The sequence below is a fragment of the Pan paniscus genome, chromosome 17, assembly GCF_029289425.2.
Source record: "Pan paniscus chromosome 17, NHGRI_mPanPan1-v2.0_pri, whole genome shotgun sequence".
Classification (NCBI taxonomy): domain Eukaryota; kingdom Metazoa; phylum Chordata; class Mammalia; order Primates; family Hominidae; genus Pan; species Pan paniscus.
Window position 1 is genome coordinate 51,497,016 of NC_073266.2, and position 18,110 is coordinate 51,515,125.

The 18,110-nt window shown below is 33.9% G+C and overlaps 1 protein-coding gene across 9 annotated transcripts in view; it reads right to left on the minus strand.

Annotated features, from left to right (window-relative positions):
- Window positions 1-18,110, minus strand: part of NOL4 (nucleolar protein 4) — a 381,920-nt gene that overhangs the window by 272,331 nt on the left and 91,479 nt on the right. For 7 of the 9 annotated variants that reach the window (XM_055102633.2, XM_055102631.2, XM_055102632.2 and 4 more), the window contains one exon: window positions 14,820-14,969. In XM_055102633.2, coding sequence (XP_054958608.1) covers window positions 14,820-14,969 — 150 coding nt within the window. Of the gene's footprint in view, window positions 1-13,799; window positions 13,863-14,819; window positions 14,970-18,110 lie in introns of those variants that run through there. The other 2 variants (XM_055102637.2, XM_055102634.1) reach the window with 2 other exon arrangements.

Sequence of the window (18,110 nt, forward strand, 5' to 3'; positions counted from 1 at the left end):
CCTCGGCAGAATTTCTGCTCTAACAAAGAGCAGCCTGGAAGATCAGGCTGCAGACATAGATAAGGAAGCAAGTTCGAGCACAAAGATGGAGCCTCCTGTGTAATTAGCAAGTTTCACATGCATACAGTGGATCCCAGTAAGCACTGTGGGCCCTAGTGAGCACATTCCTTTCCTTTTTTGGACATACACCAGTAAGGAAGCTGGAAGCTTGCATGAAGGTGGTGCATGCAGCTGCACCAATCGAAAGAACTACCGTGGGCCAGTCACATCCACCATGGCCAGGCACATCACCCAAGCTGGAGTGGAGTAGCATAATAATAGCTCCCTGCAACCTCAAAGTCATGGGCTCAAGCAAGCCTCCTGCCTCAGCCTCCTTGACTAGCTGGACTACAGACACAATCTACCATGCACAACTAATTTTTAAAATTTTGCCCACCCCCCTCCCCCTTAGCACATGCACAGTGGGGAAAAGATAAGCAACATGGAGTAACTTAGGCTAAAGACCTGCCTGGGCAATAAAAGGTTGGGGTGGGGACTGCCAGAGTGTCACACCCTATGCAAATGACACACCTAGTCCTAATAGGTTTTTTACGCCCTATGTAGATGAAATACTCCCTCCCCAGTAACTTGCTTATAAAAACCCTTGCATTTCCCTGAAGAACGGTAACACTTTTTTGGGGACTTCTCTCTGCAGCAGAGAGCTGTTCTCTTTACTTTGCTTATTAAATTTCTGCTCTAATCTCACCCTTGGTGTGTCCACGTTCTTGATTTCCTTGGCAGTGAGACAAAGAATTTCAGTGTCACCCCAGACAATGAGGCCATTTCAGAATTATCTATGGTTGTGGAGTGGGAGAATTTGGCACAAGGTACATTTTTCATAACTTACCACTTGTAAAGGCCTTAATTCATTTGAGTATTGGGAAACATGGATAGTGTTTTCAGTGTAAATATTACAGTCTAAGTCCTTTAGGACTGGAATTCATCAGTAAAACAGAAAATAATAGATTAAATTATTTCCATAAATTAGAAGTAGAAATGACCTCTATCATCCAAAAAGTATAGTAATACTTCCATATAAAAGTAATTTAACCACAGCCTCTTTTGATGGACTGAACAATAAAATCAGCCTCTGGAGCAATAACAGCACAACATTAGTGATCCAGTGACAAACTTATCCACCTGCAGAAAGCTCAATGATCAAGTTCTATAAAGGGCATGGTTTCCTATCTTCCATCTGTGGGTTATAAAAAAAAACAACAAGCAAACTCTTGGGAATACCTTACTGAAAATCCCACGGACAAATATACTTGTCTACTTGCCAATGTTCTGCCTTTCGGAAGAAAAAAATGGTACTTTAAGAAGCCCTACAACTATAAAGCCAAATACTGGCCATTCCTGAGTATTACTAGCCTTCGCCTTAACACAATGCAGTTAAGGTAAACATATAAGTTATCCAAAAATCTGAAATTTTAAAAGCAATCACAAGCAATCTAATTTGCAAAACTCATCTTGTAAATTCAATAATATATAATACTAAAGTTTTTTCACATTTTCTTTTTTAGTATCAGAGTCTTCAGAAATAAATGACCTTTCCAACTTGGATCTGAAGTAACATAAAGTTAGAAAAATTGAAGAAGTTAATTAATCAAAAAAATTTAATAACAAATTGTTGTTTTGCTCTATTTTTTCAGACTGTGTATCATAAGTATGTAACGTAAGTTTATCTCCTTAACTCAAGCCATAAAATAGTGCAAATTAAGAGAAAAAAATAACGGAAAATAATTTTAAAACATGGGGAATTTGACCATGTCTTCTTTTCTCAGTCCCAAGTATCCTTCCTCTCTAATTGCAACAATGTTTCATTTCTAAGTTATTCAATAAAAAGGGTTTCTAACTATTCAGTTTGTATTATATATAAACCTGCAAACCTCTGGTTCCTGAAATGGTAGAGAATTTGCAATCCTCAAAATTAAGATTCTCGTTAATTACATGACAATTATTAGTTTTGGCTGCATTACATGGACAAAAATGTCACCAAGCAATCTATGTCTGATTGTTTTCCATTAATTGAGTACTTAGTAAATGGATTATGCTGAATCAGAACTTTACATGAGTTTCATCATTTAATCCTCACAACAGTCCCATGAATAGATTACCATGATCACTATCATGATCTCTGTGTAACAGATGAGGGAGCTAAGCTTCAGAGAGGTTGTGTATTTTGCCAATTATGTACAAGAGACAAGACTCACCTGCTATTGTGGTTTCAAAGCCTATCACTTTAACCACTGTTTTACAGCCACTCCTAGTTATCAGTATTGAAAAAAGATAGAGACTGTTTCATCCATAAAGAGCTGGGATATTAACCTCACAGCATAGGTTAATTATTCTAAAATGTTTATAATGCTCCCTGGTGTGAAGTTCTTTATAAGTGTAAAATGCTCTAACTAGTTTGGGGTGACCTTTCTGAATACAAGGGTCAGTCAAGCACTCTGTACCTTGTCTCAGGTTACAAAGTTTCTCAAGAACAAGTCAGACTATGGAGTAACAACACAGAGCTCCGCCTGGAAAAAATTAACAGGCCATCTGTCCCATTCCAGCAAAACTGAGGACTAAAATGATGGCTTTGTGACAATGCTGTAATATTTTAGCAGCCAGTCAGTAAATGTGTTGGACTTCCATTTTTAATGGAATTTAGGAGAGGAATGTAAATAACTGCCTCTTCCTAAAGGAACAAGACATCTAATTGTAAGAAATTCGCCAGCAGAGAAGCCATTCTTGGTCTAAGATTTGAAGCTAATGTGCGAGCTGAAATAAAGCCATCACATAACGTTGGCAAATCATGAGTAGTAACAATCACTTTATAAAGCAAGCAAACAAAAATAAGCTAATCAAAAGATTTATCAACCAAAATTATACAATTTTAACCTAAATTCACTAGTGTAATAAAAAAATGATGAGTGTTCCTAAATATCAGTAGTTTGAAAATGTAACTTGGTGCTTTGGTATATTGTGCTCCTTTTCAGATACTGAACTTTAGAGCAAACAATAATTAATATAATCACACAAATTTTTAAAATCACCTTTCTCCACCTTTTGTTTTTAAAATGAATTTAGAGAATAGCAATAATGGCTTTATTTAACTAGAATAATTATATGAACACAATAGTTTTTGGCAAATATCAAACTGTATGTACCTAAAAGAATTTGCCCTTAAGGCCAAACTTCTGACATTTTCTCTTATCAATATCCTGCAGATCATGGATAAAGAATAAATTAGAAATAATCTCCTAGTGAAATTTTTTTATCTTACTAGATTTGAGAAAATTTGTATCACAAACTATCTGCAATATATGTAACTAAATTAAGATATAGAAAATTTATTTGTAAAACATAAAATTGAAATTAAATTGAACAGAGCCTATAAATCCAAATGTTATTAAAAGCCTGTATGTCCTGATTCATAAACATATAGAACACCAAACTCCAGAGCAGCCTCTATCTGAGGAAAATAAATCTAGGCTCTATGCATATGTTCAATTCAAGGAACATTTGTCTTTTTCTGTTTTATATATTGAATATATTTGCATTTAGGACTTTAAAAAGTATGCAATCACTGTCACATTTGAGCCCAAGTGGAATATAATGTGACAACTTACATTAGCTATGACTTTGATAGTTTTCTAGATGTGTTATAAAATTGAAATGCTCAGACAATAATTTTTTCTATTAAAATATATTTTAACCCATTTGTCCATGAAAAAGGATTAGCAGTGTACATCATTGTACTACTGCAGAGGAAATAATTAATTTGCAGAGATGTGTAAGGAAACAGTCTTGCAAAGATAAAGACATTTTCAACTACATATTTATTTATTCAGCAAATATCTATTGAATGCATAGGCACCATAATTACCCCTGAATACTACTCAATATGGTTCTACAGCATTAATGTGCCTGGATATATCAAATTATTGGAATTATCTATTGGTAGTTATTTGATTAGTTTCAAAGCAACTCTGAGAAAGGCTTTAATCAGGACTCAAAAAGAAAACTCTCAGATAAAAAGTTCTTGTCTAGCAACAATCAGTTAGACAAAAGACAGACATACTGGCCTGCCTAAACAAATTTGTAATCACTGTATCTCTCAAAAATTTTTGCTTCGGAATCCTAACTACTTATCTATCTATAGATAGAGTATCTATCTGACCTTTGAATGCCTGTTAAAGACCAGAAGAATTCCTGTGCCTAAATGATGTTTCCAATAGCAAAACCAGGAAACTGCCAGATTTGCACAATCACCCCCAAATCCCCATACTCCCTGGTGGAGGATTCTTATGTTTTCTTTGAGTTCCTATCAATCCTGCAGTACTGCTTGTTTTGCTATGACTCAGGCAATATTAGCATTACTCCAATGCACCATTTGTAGAAAAGCACTGCCCACATTTTCTTTTTCTCCCTTCTTCTCTGATCATGTTCTCCCTCAGTCTTCCCACCCGTTCATCTACCCTTCCCTTTTTTACCTAGTTGAGATGGGTGATCTAGCCCAGTCAGGAGTATCTGGTTTGATTTTTTTTTTTTTTTTTTTTTTTTTTTTGAAAAGGAGTCTGGCTCTGTCGCCCACACTGGAGTGCAGTGGCGCGATCTCGGCTCACTGCCAGCTCCACTTCCTGGGTTCACGCCATTCTCCTGCCTCAGCCTCCCGAGTAGCTACGACTACAGGCACCCGCCACCACGCCTGGCTAATTTTTTTGTACTTTTAGTAGAGACGGGGTTTCACAGTGTTAGCCAGGATGGTCTGGATCTCCTGACCTCGTGATCCACCCGCCTCGGCCTCCCAAAGTGCTGGGATTACAGGCTTAAGCCACCGCGCCCGGCCTGATTTTTAAATACGATTAAGTTTGCTAGATAAAATATAAGACACCTAGTTCAGTTTGAATTCTAGATAAACATACAATATTGGAGCCAAACGTATTACAAACTATTGTTTATCTGAAATTCAAATATAACTGGTTATCCTGTGTGTGTTAAATCTAGCAGCCTTAAAGACTATATTTATCTAATATGAATGAAAATATTGGTTTGAGTCTGAAGGTAATTTTAACTTTGGAAAAAATTGTTATGTCAGGAAAATCAAAGGGTATACCAAAAGCAGAAGTGATAGGATAGGTGGAAGCAATTATTGGAGAGTCTGCAGGCAGCTTGAAATCATAGTGCCTATTTAAAGCAAGGCTTTCCAACATTCTATATCGATAGCACAGGTATACATACATTTTACATCATAAGCTAGCACATATACACACTCATAAAATCAAACTGATCATTTCTATTCTCTTCTCTATTTCATTTTTAAAAGTGATCACAGCCCACTAAATTAACTTGATGAGTCATAAATGGATTATGATATCTAATAAAAAAAACACTGGTCTAAAGCAGAGGAATGCAGTCTGTCCATCCAAAGTTATTTTGTGGTGCTGAGAATTTGATGAGTATGTGGTCAAATTTAAAATAAAAGTAGGCAAATCTGAAGAAGGTATAAAGCAGGCAGGAGTATTTTTAGATAGTTCAAGTCAGTTTTTCAGACGGATAAAAACAATTTGGAGATTTGAGGCAAATGCATTCAACACAGAGTAAAAGAAATGAAAAGTGAATGTGCTACAGAGGTAGGAAGTCAGTATTTTCCAAAGATAGGGAAATGGTACAAGTGCTAGACCAGAGGCAAAAACAGCTTAAAAGAAGGCAAAGCATTTCACCATATGATATAAAGAAACTAGAGAGGAAAACATATACAGGTAGCAGCATTCTAGGGCACCATCAGATGAATTTGGTACTATATCAGTATACATTAGTAGACTGAAGTTAATCAAGCAGAAAATAGAAAGTGGTTTATGTTAAATTATAATTAATTTTCAAAGCACTGAGATCACAGGCATGTGCCACCACATTCAGCTGTTATTTCTTATGATTGAATATTTGGCTGCTAAGGAAAAGATTGTCATAACAGAGAATTCTTATATTAGATGAAAAAATAAGCAGATGGGCAATGAAAAAGATCTTTTTCATACATGTTCACTAATCATAAAATAAAGAGAATTCCTAAATATTGCATTAAATAAGATAACTCAGCAAAGTCATTGTTTATAGAATTACTTGTGACATGAAGAATTACATTAAAAGACACAATTACTGACATGGGAGTGTGGAAAACCTCTTCCTGTCTTGATTTTTCCTGAAGAGTATGTGTAATATGATACATTTATATTTCCCTTGGGCCCTAGGGGAGAACCACAAAGAATGCCACTTTTCTGGTCTAGAGTTCATTGGCATGTTCAAAACCTCCTAGACTTCTGTTGCAACTCCCCTTGTCAAAGTTTACCTTTCTTACACACTGCTGGTCAGTGGGGAGCAAGCATTTCTTTTTGAACACATATCCAAGAATACAGTTGCTGTAGCCACTCAAAGCAGGCAATAATTAGCCATCTTAGGGAGACAGAGAAAGATGGCGAAGATTTCACTTCATTCTGTTAGGGACTCCAGTAATTTGCATATCGTTCATGTATTTATGCAGGAGGCAAAGTGCAGAGTCTGTGAGATGATGACAGTGCACTATGGTTGCAGAATCAGTTGTCTGAATTATTGAATTGCTAAATAACTGGCAAATAAGAAACACATTTTTCAAAGGTACCAAGGAGAGAACTGGCTATGTGGTTTCCTTTATAAAATGTCTCTCAACTGGGAGTGTTTACTGTTCTCACTAGGTGACTTTTGCAAATAGAGAACAAGAAGGCATTTTGGTTATTACAGTATCTGGGGTTTGGTGGTGCTGAAAATTAACATATTATGGGATATCAAAAGGCCTGGAGTACTTGGGACAATGCCACCTGTCTGCCCCTAAGGCCTATATAGCCCAATTGAGAGATAACACTTTAGACTATGTAAATAATTAGACACTAATGAATATATCTGACCAAATATATCACGTCTATGTATTATCTATTGATGAGAAAAAGCACAGAAAGATAGAAATTTCCTGTTCCAGATTCCAAATTCTCAGAAGAGCAACTAGGTTACTGACTCAGTTTCTTTCAGAATTCACCCGTAACCAAAGAACTAAATTCAGCTGAGGAAAGTGTTCACTCTGAGAGGACATTCCCAGGAAATTGAGGGTGGAGGGGAAAATGGGGAGCAGAAGAGATAGATGGATAAAAATAGGTAAAAGCTGGTTCTTTACTTATCATAAGACAACTAAGTCTGCTGCTCATAAAGCTAGATAATAATATTCTCAAATTTATGAGAAAATCATAAATGAAGACATGGGTGGGTGTTATCCATAGGTCACTAAGGAGCATAGTAGACACAAAAAAAGAAGTAAGCTTTTCATTACCTGATTAAGAGGGGGAAAAAGCAATTTAGAACATCTGTTACCCCAAAAACAACTCCATATTAAAAGAAAAAACCCATCTTTCTAGTCACATTATTATAATATCTATAGTGTTTGAAGCAATTATTATGTTAAAACTTTACCTATATTATTTATGGCCCTAAAAACAACCCTACAAAATAATAACATGCCAACATCACACATGTAGAACTTACACTATCAAGATTTAAACTCAAGTCTAGTTGGCATCAAAGCTGGACCATTCTGTCTCCACAATCTCATGCCAGTCTCCCATGTCTTACATCTCCCTGCTATTACACTCTATGCAAATTCATTACCTATATAGTTATTTATACAGGTGCATACATGCAGGCACTTTAAGAAATTTGGTAATTTTATTTTTTTTTACACTATCAGAGTAGCAAGGAAAACAAACCTCTTGATCTGAGCGAGAATCACCCACTAGGAGGCATTAACCAGCTACTTTTTAAAGCCGCATTGGCTCCTTTTCACCACTAGGGAGCACTAAAGTAGTAATTTACTAGGCTGTCATAAAGAACTAATGAAGTTTCTCCAAAAGGTAAATTATATTTCAAAGAATATTCACTGGGATATTATAATTTAATATAAAAATTATTGTTGATGTGGTGTGTGACACTAGCTGATGATAAACTTGTTTGGATAAGCTCTTACGTCTTTTTTTTTTTTTTGTCTCCACTACCAAGAAGACAGCTTCTGAATCTTAACAGATTTGCAGTATTACTCTGGCCACTGCGATGAGCAACTACACTTATATAAGATATATAATTCAATTTTAATGAATGGCAGTAAGCTATTCTTTTGTTTTAGGATTGCTAGTTAATAAATTTAATTATCATGCTGAATTATTTTTAACTGTTTCCTTCTGAGATGTTGTACACATCTGACAATAATCTGAATAATATTCAGTAGCTGTAGCTAATATTTAGAAATCACTTGTGTAAAACCTATATATGTTTGTGTGGATATGGGGTGTGTGTGTATGTGTGTAACTGATAAATAAACCAATGTGAAAAGTAATGTGTTTATATTCTACCTCAAATGTGATATCATTATATATGTGATAACCATATATATATATAGTTCTCTCTATATATATATGAGAATATATATAGAGAGATAGATCTACATCTTTCTATATTTATATCTATATAGATACAGAGAGATATACCTACATATGTATACATAGATATGTATCTATATATCTAATAGATATATATGTATAGAGAGAGAGATAGATGGATACATATATGTCTATATAGATATAGAAAGACATAGATTTATTTATCTATAGATAGCTATAGATATATCTAGATATTTTATATTTATATAGAGAGACATAAAGCAAAATAACCTAACAAAATTATCTGTAAAATATCTACATTTGAGTGCTATTTTATACTGATAAACTCTCTAAGGTAAACTAGCTATAAAATACAATTCTAGATCACAGATTTATTGTGTAACAGTGTAAATTATTAATGAGTTCAATACTGGACAAAGTTTACCAAAAATTTGAACTTGGAATAGTTCATTTAAAGTTTTTTCTATCTCTGTTAGACATCCAGAACAGCAGCTTATTTAAGGTACTCTAGTTTGTAATAATAAAATGGGGAAAAAACAATGCATCTGCATTAAAAAGGCAGGAACCTATATTTGTCTGTTGTGTTATTTTGCCTTAATTTTCTTTCTACATTAAAGAATTTGGCTACAGAAATGAAATTAAGTTCTAAGCCTGATAGAGATTTTCTTAGCCCCTCTGCTTCAAAGACAATCTATACTTCCACTAAGATCCGTGGCAAGAAAGGGAAAAATTCAAAACAGTAAAAAGAAGTGAAAAAGACTCAAACACACAGTATTTTTATATTCTATGAGTGAATCATGCCTAGAGAGTATTTTTTTCTGAGAAATGTATGTAATTCTCAGTTTTTCATTTAATGATATTCATTTATTTCAAAATATACTCTAACATTTTTAAATATTTTGAATAGATATAGTTCCCCTTTTTTTGAAAATAAAGATTTTTCTGTGGAGTTTGCTGAGACTTCTTCCTCATCTTGATGACATGCTTCTTAACTTTTAACTGTCAAACACATACCAAACGCTATTAGGTGTGATGCCACATTAGGACTCATATAAGAATCAAGGCTTGGTGCGATGGCTCATGCTTGTAATCCCAGCACTTTGGGAGGCCAAGGCAGGCGGATCACCTGACGTCAGGAGTTTGAGACCAGCCTGACCAACATGGTGAAACCCCGTCTCTACTAAAAATACAAAAAAATTAACCAGCCATAGTGGTGAATGCCTGTAATTCCAGCAATTTGGGAGGCTGAGGCAGGAGAATCGCTTGAACCCGGGAGGTGGAGGTTGCAGTGAGCTGAGATCATGCCATTTCACTCCAGTGTGGGCAATAAGAGCAAAACTGTCTCAAAAAAAAAAAAAAAATCAGACAGGTCTTATGCTAACTGGGAGGTCAATAGATTGCTCTATGCCAATAACTCACATTTTCTTTCTATCTCACTCCTGACTTGAGTTAAATTTAGCTAGAGATGAGAGACAGAAACAAGTATGTTAAATGATCATATAAGGTATCAATGACTGCTAGCAGCTTAATTGATTCTCCACCTTCTCTTGCCTAATGATATTTGAATTTTATATAAAAATACAGGGGTCAATGGTTTAACCCAAATAGATTGAGTTCTAATTTAAAACTTGAGGCACTATGACACAGAAGGAAAATGTGCTTGAGACCAAAGACTTCCTGGCATGAATCAAAAAGGTATGTAGATAAACCCCTATTTCAATACTGTTAAGATCTGCAAACTCTACAAACTCTGTCTTAGACTACAGAATTATATCATATATGTGAGTGAATTGTGGCCTGTGGACAAAGAGGTTAAATGAATTGTTCAGAATTCTTGAGGTTGACTTTAGTGCTATTTTTCCACACCATATGGCTGCAAATTTGGTTAATCAGTCCCATTATAAGTTGACAAAAATTGTGGGAATTTTTACATGACAAACTAGCAGAAACTGGTGCAAGTTAGAATATTCTATTTAGCAATAGAGACAGTGAACCAATAGATATTTATAAAAAGAACTAGGCAAAAAATAATGCTAACTAGGGTTTTAAGGTTAAGTGTCCTAGATATGATAGTATAAATATTTTCTTTGTTAATGTTCAGAGTAAGGCTGTAGAGATTCTACATGAATATGTTACTATTCTACAGCATATCTCTGGAAAGGAATATTCCATTCATATTAAAAGCATTTTTTTAAAAAAAGAGACAATTTTATTTTTTTCCAGAAAATTAATTTGAAATTAGTTTAACAGATTTAATCTTTGGGAAAAGCAAATGAAATAACTGAAACTCTCACAAATTTCATTTGGCAGGAGAGCTCCTAAACACAAGAACTCTGGCCTTTCCTCATGCTTTCTTATAAACCCAAACCATGGACTTCCAGGGATAGTGACATCTACAGGATGCACCAAAAAAAAAAAAAAAAAAAATGCCTGCATGAAAAGTTATTACTATTCCTGTCTACCAACACAGAGGCATCAGAGCGGGCCTAGGAAATTAGATCCATAATTGTAACTAGGGTAAATGATAGAGCTATGCTAATTTTGCTGCCTGTCCTTCTACGTGAAACATGAGTAGTGATTGGACAAAGAAGGAGAGAAGTAACACCAATCACAAGTTTACTATATGCCGAGCACTTTGCACGTAGTAACTCATTCATTTTAGCACACAATGTATATCATTATCCACCATATAAAGAAAAAGAGTAAATAATTTGCCAAAAGTGGCACAGATACGAAATGAGTGTTAGATTTGAAATTTGAAACTGCGTTAGTCTGGCTTCCAGCCTATTTCCTTTTAGCTATAGCATATGTTCTCCACTCCTGACTTGAATGTAATTATTGGCAGTTATATATATGAGTAATACATATAAGTTTATAATATCACACTATGAGTTGTATGTGTGTATGTGTTTATACACAGATATATGCAGACTGTTTTCTCTATTGATAACACTGACTTTCCCTCTTAGTTCCTGGATTTCTACCAGTTAGTCTTATTTTACATGTAGCAAGAAAGAGCTTTGAAACTTAACCCTTTGATTAGTCCCTAATTCAAGAAATGTGTCTGAACTCGCTTACCCTGTGATATAATACAATTGATAAAAGAAAACCAGAAAACAGTGATGTATTCACAGAAGGTGAAGTTTTGGCAGAATTTGAGAAAAGTTAAACACTGGAAGACAAAACAGGGTCCCAAGTTATTTTTATAATGCCACATCATTAATTTTGAAGTGACTTTCCAAATTGCTAACCACATCTGCATTCAGATTATATTTTTTAGTAAAAGGATATATTTTAAGTTCAAACATGAGTGATATTGAGTTGTCTACACCTCTTCTCCGTTTTGTTCATGTAGATAACCAAGAGTAGACTACAGACAAATATACTGAAACACATTCAATGTACCAGTAACAGTTAATATATACACAGATACAAATGCAATAAAGAGACCTTAGAGTCACTATAATTCAATAATGATTGAAAAAATAATTATGATAGCCTTTACATATTCCTAAAATGTGTCATTTTGTGTGGGATTTTCAAGAGCTCATAAGAAAAAATATATATACCCTCTAATTTTATCTAAAGTCAAATCAGATTACAATAAAGTTTAAGCTTTATAAATGCCTAGATATTTCAAGGAATGATATACTGCAGATAGAAAAAACAAATGCATTCAAAAGTTAATCCAACATTAAAGGACCACCATTTCCTGCAGAGTGAAAACATAGAAAGATTTGCAAAAAGGCAAAGTAAATAAAATGACCACTAGATCTATTGATAATATTGTTAAGACAGTATGATACACTTTAATGATTAGTTATATAAGTATGGTTTCTTGGCCATGTAGGAAAAAGGAGAAAAAGAAGGTCAATAAACATAATCATCATGCATGCTCTATAAGCTAATGTTTAAGAATTAGAAGAAATCTTAAACTTAATGGGAACCATTATAATTGCAATAGTTATCTAGCTAATCCTAGCTATGACTAGCCAAATTCAGCATTAGTATTAAGAATTAAAGTCTGGCCCAACAGTCTATGGCCTTAATAGCACTAAACCATTCTATTTCAAATTACATTTTAGTTTTATGCCTCATTAATTGAACACTTACATCAAATTTTAACATTAGACTTAAATTCATTGTAGAGTCACATGCACAGTTTCACTGGCATTGCAAGCAGTTCTATATTTTGTTTCTTTCCTATAATGAATTATTACTGCATAAAAAGGAAATGTTTCCCAATTAGAATTCAATTGAGAGAGATCAGAGGGAAAAAGTTTAGGCCAAAAAGAACCTTCATGGTATTAGGAAAAGGTGACAACACTTTAGATGTGCAAAGAAAAAACTTGGGAAAAGAGAGAATATTCAAATAGGACATTCTCAAGAGGGATTAGATAAGGTTTCAGATTCTGGACATACTTTCAAAGGTTATAACTCTACCCCAAAATGCAGAAAATGTCTTCCTAATGTTAATTCAAAATTGTGTACACTGGAAACATGTTTATCAATTTATTACAAGTGTTTAGCATGCATAATGGCAATGGATCAGATTCTCTACATTTCATTTAAGAAAACACAGGGCAAGAGATTTGGATTTAAATCATTGACTCATTTTGCATTTTGATTAAAGGTCTATAATAAATGCATTTCAAAGATTAGGTTATTTTAAATTGCTTTTGGCACCTAAACAGATTTGGCTGCCACACTACTATTGACAACGAAACCACTTGATTTTTGCTTGTTATTTTGGTTTTTGTTTTTATTCATTTAATACAATTGAAATTATGCATCCCTAGCAAAGTCCTTTTACAAAGTCCTATCGAGTTCAGGTAGCTATTTCATGAAAATGTATTATTATAAGATTACACAGTTAGTGATATTAGTAGATCAATATACATTTATTTTTTCCTATTACTGTCCAGAGGAATAGCCCTGGCTTAGGAGACAGGCAAAATGAGTATGTTCAGTAATGTTAGTCTATATAAAAATATCTCAAGAAGCTAGGCCATTATCATTAGTCATAACAAGAATGTCTCCTGGAATGTGTAAGTCAAAAGAAAGTTTATGTGGCAGATTTATGTAAGGAAACTTACAATAGTGCCTGCCCACAAACCATGCAATTTGGAAACAGCCAAGAAACAAAACCATAGAGGAGGAGGGATAAATACAACATGTATTAGGGGTTATTATGCAACTACAAAGATTCAATATGACCCTGGCAATATAGCAAAAAATAGTTATGAAAAAGAAGCTATTTCTTATGCTCAGTAGCTAATTTTCAAACATAGGTACCTGTATTTGAAACTTTGAGCATTTCACACATTTTTCTGTATCTGAAAAAAAAATGGATCCAGACTGATATTGTATATCAATATAGCTGAAAACAGTTAATATAAAGGTAGCCAAAAGCAAAATTCAATAAGAATACTCAAAAAGGATATTATTCTCATTGCTGACAAAGTAATTCGGATGTACATTTTGCTCATATAGGAGAAGAATAATTTACTGTTCAATTTTCCTAGACAGGATGAAATATCTATAGTAATATGATTTTATAAAGGTTTTAATTAAATAAAAAGCTAGATTAAAGTGTCTAGATCAAACTGTAGGTATAATTAGAAACTTTAGATTAATATATTACTCCATTTTGACACTATATATTTCGATATCTAGCAGTTAATTAAATCTGCTTTTTACAAAATTTATGACAAAAACATCATATACTTCCATTTTTAAACTTTCAAGGGAATTAGATCTATTACAATAACACATATCTTTTAATATTCTGTCCTGGAAAATTAAGAAATACATACCCTTCAGGATAAATACATTGAATATAAGGAGACATAAGAAAAGTACATAAAATATTCCTCATGATTTTATTATTACTATGAACTAGAAAATACCTAAACATATTAATATGATTTGATGGAAAATAATTGTTGACAGTAGTGGTAGTATAAAAGTTCTTATGTTCCAGTCCATAATTCATATGCTATGACTCATTGAATATATAATATTCATAATATAATATATAATATATGTCCCCATTTGTGGGCATTTGATTGGGACTACCACATATTATACATTTTTAAAGGCAACAATATGAAAATTCTAGAGACAGTTTTAAATTATATGAATAGACTAGTGAACATACAACCAAAATAATTATAGTTTAAATGTTGGGCATGACCATCATATGGCCTAATTTATGTTGAAGATAGAATATTTATAATTATTGAACCCATTTAAACAAGGATACATAATATCAAGTCTTGAAATGCATGCTCTTTTTTTTTCTTTTTAACTTACTGCTTTGTAAGTTCTCTTTTGTCCAGCGTGTTTCCGAATTTGTTCTCCATTTGGTCCCGTTTCCACATGCATCGAATAAATAATGTCAAAGAAATCTTCAACCACAGCTACCCGTCGTAAAGACAGCTTCTCATCTACCCCTACGCCATCCTGGAAACAAAACAACAACAACAAAAACCCATAAGATTAATAAACTAATTTGCATTTAATACACAAATTGTTTAAAACAAAATGTTTTTATAACCTCAACAAAATCATCTATATAGGAAACGTCAAAAATTCATGAATGAATATTTCAATATTTTATGCATTACTTACATACAGAACTTGGAAAAACATGAGAGAAGACATTTGGCATAGTTAATATTGAATAAATCATGCTTACCCATCAATTCCATCTTTTAAGTTTTTATAATGACTTATTTGTTGCCATCAGTAAGACTTTCTTAAATTATTTTAAAATATATTTTGAGGCCCAGTAATTTTTTATTGTAATAATTATATTCTAGATATTTATTAATTCATCCAAACAATATTGAGTTGCTGGGCCCTGGAAATTGTAATTTGAGAAATGAAAAAAATGATACAGAGTTATCCTAGGTTATTGCATAACCTAGGAAAGAAAACACATTTATTATTCTATCAGTATTGGTCTAAAGAACAATATGTGGTAAAGGTTAAAAACATGAGCTCTAGAAATTATCTATGTGAAATTTAGATCTTCTACTTGGAAGCAGCATATTTTGTGCAAATCACTTAAACTTCTCTAAATTTCAGTTTTTCTCTCCTATAAAATAAACAGCCCACTACACAAAACTGTTGTAAGAATTAAATGAAATGACATATTTAAAGGATGTAATCCAATGTTTACCATATAATGAACCCTCAGTAATTGGTGGCTCTTGTCATTTTCAGGACCATGATAAAAAATATGCAAAGTACTATAAGAATTAAGAGAAAATATCACCTTCTGTTGAAGTAGATTCCAGGAAGAAATATAATTTAACACAGGTTGGAGTTGGAGTCAGGCAAAAGCCATTTTGCTGGGAAGTACAGCAAAGAACAAAGAGTTTTCATGGATAATAGAGAGGAGTAAGAAATAAGTTTGGAATGAGATAATAAAGTTAATCTTACATGACTGCAACATGAAAGGGCTTCCTGCTTGCAAACACACACATACACATACACACACACACACATACACAGACACACACAGACACACACACACACACACACACACTTCTTATTTGGACCCTGTGATATAATTTGAAGTAACATAACATAGCCATTAACCCCAGCATACAGCACAAGAGAGTGATTAATCTGGGCAAAATCATTATGCAGTGAGATGGCAAGAGTTTATTTGAACAGTAACCCCAGCAGACTGAGGTCACTGCAAAAACAAAAGTAAGTCACCTGGTGCTTTCTGTTAGTTTTTTGTTATTTATTTATTTATTTTTCTGACTTACGGTAAGCCTTGTGAGTAGTGGTGGCTGAAGCAACATATTCAAACAACTATATATAGGAAATCACATGTTAGGTCAAAGAGCTAAAAACACAATTTCATATGCCTCCTCCTGACCTATCCCCTATACCTGAGAGAATAACCACCTTTCCTAGGCTGAAAACTCAAATTCTAACTGTACCCACTAGTAAAACCACCCATAAAACTTTGTCTTCTTTGTTCCCAGCCATGAAATTTGTACAGTCTCCAGCAAAGGAACTGAGAGGGTTCCTTTGCTGGAAAAACAAAAAATATGATAATCTTTTACACTTAGTCTGTATTTATTGTTTATGGGAATAAATATATATTTGTCCTTTAATTCATTCACATGTTCACTCATTTTTCTAGCTAAATACTCAACTGTGAGTGATGTGGGGATCACAGTCTACTTACTCATTTTATCAATGAGTATTCAACAAGGCCCAGATACTACTAAACCCTCTGCTAGTAGCTGGAGTTAGCAAGATGTGTAAGACAGATAATTGAGGCATTTGTGAAGCTTACAGTTTAATGCAGAAAATAGGTATTAAATGGTTGCTAGGGTAGTATACTAATTTCTTATGGATTCTCTAACAACTTACTATAAAACGAGTGGTTTTCAAAAAGAGTACTTTATTTTCTCATAATCCTGGAGGCCAGAAGTCCAAAATCAAAATGTCCACAGAGCTATACTCTTTCTGGAAGCTCTAGGAGAGAACCCATTCTTTGCCTCTTCCAGCTTCTGGTGCTTGACAGCATTTCACAGCTTGAGGCTGCATTATATTACCATTGTCTCTTCTGTGCATCTCTCCTCTGCGTTTTTCTCTCTGGTGAGGACCCTTATGATGAGATTTAGAGCCTAATCGGATAATCCAAAGTAATCTTCTCAAGATGCTTAATAATATCTACAAAGGTCCTTATACCAAACAAGATAATGTTTACAAGTTTCAAGAATTAGGACTTGGTATCTTAGGGTGGCCATTATTCAACCAACTACCAATGGGTATGAGTTAGAGCATAGGAGATACAAATTGTGCCATAGGAGCATACATTTGAAAAGTTTCACAAGCATTTCTTAACAGTCAACATTGTCTCAAGAAATTGGAAGTTCAGTGTTTGTCAGGATAATATTAAAATCACATATTTGTGGAGGAAAACTGTCTATTATCTTCTTGTTATGTGGACCTGTTTACTCTCAACTATGATTTAAGCACAATACACCTGTACTCTATAAGTAAAAATCAAAAATGCCTTCAGAGGTTAGGTCTACCATATAAATCAGCCAAGTATCGTGAGTTAGACAGTAAGGTATAATTAAGTCATTCAGAAACTGGAAGAAATATATTTAATGAGCTTACAGCTCAACAAACCCAAAGTTTCAAAAACGCAAAAAACAAAAAAGTAAATAGACACAGTACAGTAGAAATTAAAACCAAAGGCAAAGACAAAAGTCTTGAAAGCACCAGGAGATAAAAGACCCATCACATATAAGTTAACCCCAATTACAATTAACTTCGCAAAAGAAACAAAGGAGGTCAGAATGCAATGGGATGACATATTCAAATTGCTAAATGTAAAAAAAACTGTCAACCAGGAATCTTATAGCCAGAGAAACCTATCTTTCAAAAATTAAGGTGAAGGCCAGATGCAGTGACTCACACCTGTAATCTCAGCAATTTGGGAGGCGGGGGGGGGGTGTGGATCACCTGAGGTCAGGAGTTCGAGACCAGCCTGACCAACATGGAGAAACTCCATCTCTACTAAAAATACAAAATTAGCTGGGTGTGGTGGTACGTGCCTGTAATCCC